The sequence below is a fragment of the Miscanthus floridulus genome, chromosome 1, assembly GCF_019320115.1.
Source record: "Miscanthus floridulus cultivar M001 chromosome 1, ASM1932011v1, whole genome shotgun sequence".
In the NCBI taxonomy this organism is placed as follows: Eukaryota; Viridiplantae; Streptophyta; class Magnoliopsida; order Poales; family Poaceae; genus Miscanthus; species Miscanthus floridulus.
The window spans coordinates 32,225,071-32,231,748 of record NC_089580.1 but is presented as its reverse complement, the minus strand read 5'-3'; the positions used below and the strand labels follow the sequence as shown (position 1 = coordinate 32,231,748).

The 6,678-nt window shown below is 52.0% G+C and overlaps 1 protein-coding gene across 2 annotated transcripts; it reads left to right on the top strand.

Annotated features, from left to right (window-relative positions):
- The first annotated feature begins 3,024 nt into the window (after positions 1 to 3,024).
- Positions 3,025 to 5,547, top strand: LOC136477752 (zinc finger A20 and AN1 domain-containing stress-associated protein 7-like). Of its 2 annotated transcripts, none has more exons than XM_066476007.1 (4): positions 3,025 to 3,161; positions 3,366 to 3,446; positions 3,610 to 3,676; positions 3,796 to 5,547. In XM_066476007.1, exon 4 carries the CDS (start codon positions 4,818 to 4,820, stop codon positions 5,373 to 5,375), a length of 558 nt encoding a protein of 185 aa, XP_066332104.1. In that variant the 5' UTR covers positions 3,025 to 3,161; positions 3,366 to 3,446; positions 3,610 to 3,676; positions 3,796 to 4,817; the 3' UTR covers positions 5,376 to 5,547. The 2 variants fall into 2 exon arrangements, with proteins under 2 accessions (XP_066332104.1, XP_066332114.1); XM_066476017.1 differs by having other exon boundaries at positions 3,025 to 3,165.
- The last annotated feature ends 1,131 nt before the right edge of the window (positions 5,548 to 6,678 follow it).

Genomic DNA, 6,678 nt, shown 5'->3' with positions numbered 1-6,678 from the left:
AACAACAAAAGAACCTATCCAGCCCAATCTTGTATTGGGCTGTGTTTTGCGGTATACTTCGTATCATCTAAGGCCACCTAGCAACAGAGCCAGGTCAACAGCATGTACCGAGAATTACTTCAAAACAAATTCATGGAAATCTATGTAAATCTGTAAATCCTTCGTGATCTTTAACCTTGAAGTGCGCCCCCCCCCCCCCCCCCCCCCCCAAAAAAAAAAAAGAGTTCTGCTCGTCTGCTGCACACCAATGGCTGCTTGGCTTGCTACCAAAATAATTTACCTCACCAAAGATTTGGTAAGCAGAAATTATTAAAGGTTGGGCAAAAAAAAGTTGCCAAACATTTGGTAAGCTAATTATGTGATGTTGGCAAACCGAAAAGAGGTGATCTGTTGATCTTTTTCTTTTTCCAGCTATACGGGCATGTTTAGCAGTAATTGTCGTTCTATCGGACCATACTAAAAGCATAATTTATGTTTTTCTTGAAGACGAATTTTCTAGACTTCTAGATTTAGGTGTTTTCTAGTGAGTCAAATCTCACAAACGGTGTATTTCCTTCAAAAGAGACCTCGGTGATAACTGGACATGAATATTTGTTTCCTATTTTGTTGAAATTTCATTCTACACAATAAATTTTATTCTATTTACATATAGAATAAAACGAAATTCAAACTAAAGGGTAACAAACTAAAATCTAGTAGAGTAATAGAAAAAATAGAATTTCGTCAACATCTCAATTTTTTTTGTATATGTATTATTTATTTTTATGTTGTGTATATCTAGTAAAATTGTTAGGTAAATAGACCTTGGATTCCCCAATTATTTTGGAGAAAAAAGAATATATTTTCATATGGAACATAGATAGAGAAAAAGGCCAACTATCGGATTTGAACCGATAACCCTATGGAAAGAGTGTACCAAATAAAAAGTATATAGGAAATCTATAAAGTGCCACATCTTAATTTTTATTTTAGTTATTAACTAGTTCTTAATATTGGCCGTCAACCAACCAGGGTCATGAACCTTGAAATTTCAAGAAAATTCCAAGGAAATATATATGCTCGTCCGCCCATATGCTACCCTTCCTCCCCACAGGCACCTCATGGCTATTTAGATCGCCCACTGTCGCCTGGACTCATCGTTCTCCCTGTCGTTGTCCATGAGCCTAGCGAGCTTCCAGTGTTTTCATGTATCTTCTTCTATCAAGTCGGACGAGTTTGCTTGCCTCCATTTTAAGGGACATACAAATATTAAAGGAATATTTCTCTATGAGGATGACCCTATCCCCTTTGACTCCTATCCAACCGCCTTTGAATCTGGGATCGCTTACATCCCGTCCCGGAACCAAAGACACGGTGGTAAGGCACTGACTAGCCCACAGCTTCACATTGATACTCATAGATAAGTTGTGATCAAGGGACGGTGTTAGAAATATATTTTTTTTGAAACAAGGTGTTAGAATATTGTGTATGATTTTTTTGTTAACCTGTGATCCTGGCCGGCTAATTGTAGGTTACCATGTAGATTTTTTTCTCGGTCGTGTCCGTGTGACACGTTTTTCATTAAGAGAAAGCAGAGTTTAACAAGATACAACCAATCCAAGTAATCCAGAGATTACCAAGCAAGAACGCAACTCCAATAAAGAAAAGAGAGAGAGAATAGAGAAGGGGAAGAACCCAAACCACAAAACCCTACTAGCCAAAACCAGCGAGAAGAAAATACATCAACGCAAAAGCTGCCTACAGAGCGAACCAAGTCATGGTGGCAAAGCATCCACCAAGAGTAGTCGATGAACCAGCGCCAACGGCGGCAAAGCATTCGCCCGAGAGGACAACGACAACTGCAAAGTATCCGCAAGGTGAACCAACAACAACGGCGGCCAAGCATCCGCCCGAGAGGATCATAGCAACCTTGTGCGGGCCTCTCACCTCCTGCGTTGAAGCCCGCGCAGCCTCGCAGAGTGCGCCGCGCCGCCACCGTGGCGACCTCCGCGCGTCTCACAGCAAGCGGCAGACGGGCCCACACAGCACTCGTGTGCCGTGCGCAGATCCATGCTGACGAAGCGCGTGTGGCCTCATGCGACTGAGACGTCGCGCAAAAGCCTCCGCGGTCGACGCCTTCATGGTAGACGACCCAGGTGCCCCCGCGACCAAAGCCCCGGAGATGATGTCAGGCGGAGCCCCGCGTCCGGCGCGGTAGACCCACAAGGCCTCCACACGCCTCGTAGCTAGCTGCCCCGCACGGCCCGGTCTCAAGCGCCGAGGCCCGCACGGCCTCCACGGCCAAGCCGCGCGCCTGAAGGCCCGCCACGGCCAACACCTACAGCGGCTGCACAGATCCGATCCCTCCCCGCCAGTGGCGGATCTAGGATAAAAATTTAGGGGGGGCTTAAGTTCACACGGGGACAAAAGGCATCTCAGCTCAACGCTCCAGCATCGTCTTCAACCTCAGCTCAACGCTCAAGCTCCTCCTTTCCATCCTCTAATGGCAGAAAAATTTAGGGGGGGCTGAGGGGGGCTACACAGGCTCAGCCATGGTAGGGGGGGCTCGAGCCCCCCCCCCCCCCCCCCCTCCCGCCGCCCCCCTGGCAGATCCGCCACTGCTCCCCATACGGATCCAGCCCCCAGGTGCAAAACATGCACCACTAATAGAGAAACTACTTTTGATCCACTTTAAAATTTGGCTTTAGTCCCGGTATTTTTCGCACCCGGGACTAGAGAGACCTTTAGTCCTTTTAGTCCCGGTTGGTAGCTCCAACCAGGACTAAAGGTCCCTGCCCAGCGGCTACTGCGGCAGGCTATTGCTGCAGGGGACCTTTAGTCCCGGTTGGAGCTACCAACCGGGACTAAAGGTTAACTTTTATTCATGGTTGGTCCCTCCAAATGAGAGTAAAAGTCTACTCCCAGCTGGAGGCTCCGCCCGAGACTAGAAAGGGATTTTAGTCACATTGCTGTCTCTAACCGGATTAAAGGTCCCCTACGTCTAGTTCGCTAATGATAAGAACGTGGTCACACACAGTGGCCTTGCTGTGTCCTGGCCTGGCCCCTACGTCTCGGTCTTGGTCGTCGTCCTCTCTCGCCTCAGCCTTGCTGGCAGAGGAGCGGCGCAGGCACCTGAGCGGACACAGATCCACCAGCCATGGGCGACGCCCAGGCTCCTGGAGGTACGTACGTGTCATCTCTCCTCTCTACGTCTCTCTCTCTGCTGGAAGCCTAGAACAGTAGGTTAACATCTTGAATCCGACATGGTCGACGGCGGGCACATCTCAAGATTTTCCCGCTCCTCCGTGTCCTCAGACATCAGATCTGCTGATCTGGCCTGCCCGCGATTCTTTGCGCTAAACCGCTCTGACTTCTGCTACGCACAGGCTACTTCGTCGGCCGTCCGGCCAACTACGAGGACAAACAGCCTGATGCGGCCGATGCACAGAACAAAGAGAGCGCTCCTGGTAGGTGACGCCGACGCGAACTTCACCGGCGATGCACGCCGATTCAGTTTGTTTTTGCTTTTTCTACTTTTCCATCGCTGCTGAGTCTGTGTTTTAATTCTTCCCCGGTTTTTGGTCCAATTCGTAATCCTCTCTTGGTAAAACTATCTCGCTGGGCCTCCAGAGAACCATGTGCCGCAGCAAGCGCCGTCGTCTAGTGGCCAGAAGAAAACCGGCTTCCTCGGCAACCTGTACTACTCCTGAACTCCCCCTTTATTATTGTTAGTGCACATGAGCAAACTAGCTTTTTGGTAAAACTTTGGCTGGTTGGTTAAATCTGCTGTTCCTCTGCTTTCTTCTTCCACTCCAGGTTTTCATGCTTCTCCGGCAGCGGAGTGGAGAGCTAGCTGACCGACATGGCCGGCCGTGCACAGCATTCACACTCTCCGGCGGCGGAGAGGAATAGCAGATTTAACCAAAGGGACTAAAGGGGGAGTACCAGAAGAAAGTAGAGGAATAACAGATTTAACCAAAGGGACTGAAGGAGGAATACCAGAAGAAATAAAAAAAAAGAAAAAAAAGAAAACATTTAGTCTCGGTTGGTACCAACCGGAACTAAAGGACCGGCCCATGTGGCCAGGCCGGGAGGCCTCTTTAGCCCCGGTTGGTATTACCAACCGGGACTAACCTTTAGTCCCGGGAGAGAAACCGAGACTAAAGGAGGGGCCCTTTAGTCCCGAATTCGTGCTCCCGGTTAGCCGTATCTGAAGGGGTTTCCCAACCAAAAGTACAGCTTGTTTCTGTACTGGTGCATAGATCGAGGGATTTGGGGTTCGTGGAGGGGAAAAGTAGAGGAGAGAGAGGATAGAAGAGCGAGGAAGGAAGCCTTTTTGAGCCTCCTCCCCTGGCCGCCGCCGCCGCCATCGACGAGGACGCGAGGTGCTAGGGGGCGGCCGGGCTATCGCCCTCGAGAGACGACGCGAGGGGAGCGGAGTCGTTGGTTACGCTTCCTTACCATGTAGATCAATTGTACTTAAATAGGATTGTATCAAACGGGCAAGGATCCTAGCTCAAAATAGCATGCAATCGCGCGACCTTAGCAAAGGGGGACGCGTTCCAGCAAATCCTACATGCATCGTACACGGTACACCGTATCCGCTTCCGTGTCACGAATGGACTATTGATCCGAACGGGAGAAAACTCACAACCAGCCACGCCCCCGCCGCCTGCATATAAAACCTTATTAATCCGATCGAGCAAGGAGCAACCCCGACACAGCAAAGCCAAGCTCGAGACGCGAGCAAACTCGTCGCCGTCGCCCACAACGTGCTCGGCCACAGCCCGTACAAGCGAAAGACGACGTCGCCGATCGATCGGCACGCTACGCTAGCCATGGCGCAGAAGCGGAAGAGGATCGACGTCGTCGAGGACTGCGGCGCCGCCATGTGCGCCAACGGGTGCGGGTTCTTCGGCAACGTCGCGACCGGCGGCATGTGCTCCAAGTGCTACCGCGAGCACGCGGCCGGCACCACGGCGACGGCGTCCACCACCGCTGAGAAGAAGACGCATCAGGCTGTTTTCGACACGCCGCCGCCAGAGCGGACGGAGGCGCCGGCAGAGAAGAAGGCCAAGATCGGGTGCGCCGCCGCCGCCGCCGCCGTCGCGTCGTCGACGTCGTCCCCTGACGGAGGCGCCGATGCAGCCGCGGCCTGGGCACCGTCCACGGAGCCGCAGCCGGTGGGTCCCCCGAAGCCGGCGGCGAACCGGTGCTCGGCGTGCCGCAAGAAGGTGGGCCTGCTGGGGTTCCGGTGCTGCTGCGGGGAAACCTTCTGCGGCGCGCACCGCTACGCGGAGAAGCACGCCTGCGGCTTCGACTACAAAAGCGCCGGCCGCGAGCGGATCGCCAAGAACAACCCGGTCGTGGTCGCCGACAAGATCGCCAAGATTTGAACATGACAGCAAGGAGAAACGATCGACCAGTGTGACACAGTAGCTAGCCAGTAGTTTGCAGGCAGCACTAGACTCTGTGTTTGATTTTGGCTTGATCCATCGATCTGCCGGTTAGGCTCATCTAGTCTAGTTGGACGATGGCCGCCGTGCACGGTGCACCACCGTACGTGCGCGTCGGCAGAGATCGTCTCATGTCTCCATATGAATATCGCAGACGTATGTAGGCTTTGCATCGTTCTCTGCGTCATCAACAGATCGATAGCAGTAGGCGTACAGTATTACAAGAACTTGGTATAGGACGTCCGTCCGCGTCGACGTTCCGATGGTGGGCTGTCCGCGCCAACACAACGGCCACCTCTTATCTTATCTGGTCATCCACTCGTCCCCAACTATTAAAAAAAGCTCACTTCACTGCAGCGCTCTACGACCACGCTCCGCCATGCACCCCACTGCCTTGGCGACCGGGCTCTCCGCTCCGCCACACAGCATCTTCACCGCGCCAGAGCGTGGTAGCCCATCTTCATCCCTTTCCACCGCACCTCTCGTCCGTGGCCTTCTAGAGCGCGTTGACCCGCCGCGACTTTCTCCATCGGACCTGCCGCGGCCTTCACCACCGGATCAGCGGGCTCCGCGCAACCGGCGAACTCTACACCGGTGAACTCCACGCGCTGACGAGCCTCCATTCCCAAACAGCAAGAAGATATCGCGATGAAAGCGCGTGTTGCAAACGTAATCTTCAAATTTTTTAGATGTATGTTGCAAGTGTTTTATACCGGTGTTGCAAAAATATATCGGGATGTTGCACATGTTGCTATAGCTATATACGCATGTTTCAAGTGTATGTTCCAATTGTTTCATCTGTTTTAGACGTATGTTGCAAGTCTCTCATCTGGATATTACAAAAGTATATATCTGGATGTTGTATATACATGCATGTTGCAAGCGTATGTTTTCAAGTGTTTTCAGTTGCATATATTTTACAATGGCTACACACCTGGTTTTCTAGTGTTTCAAACGTATGTTGCAAGTATTTCAACTGTTTCGGACGTATGTTGGAAGTGTTTCATCTGGATATTACAAGAGTTTGATCTTGTGTTGCACATGTCGCAATAGAACCCACTTGCAACAGCTGCTAAGACGTCATGCATGCGCGTGGAAAACAGAGGGGTGGAGCGCGGCGCGGTGGCGGGCCTGGGAAGCGAGGTGGGATGGCGACGGGGCACGGGCGGTCCCCTCCTGTGTGCGTGCAGCAGGGCACGGGCTCAGGCGGTCCCGTCTGTTGCGGGTTTGATCGGACAGGTGG

Bases quoted from the DNA above. Each gene is read 5' to 3' on its own strand.
- LOC136477752 (XM_066476007.1), top strand. From the start codon at position 4,818: ATGGCGCAGAAGCGGAAGAGGATCGACGTCGTCGAGGACTGCGGCGCC.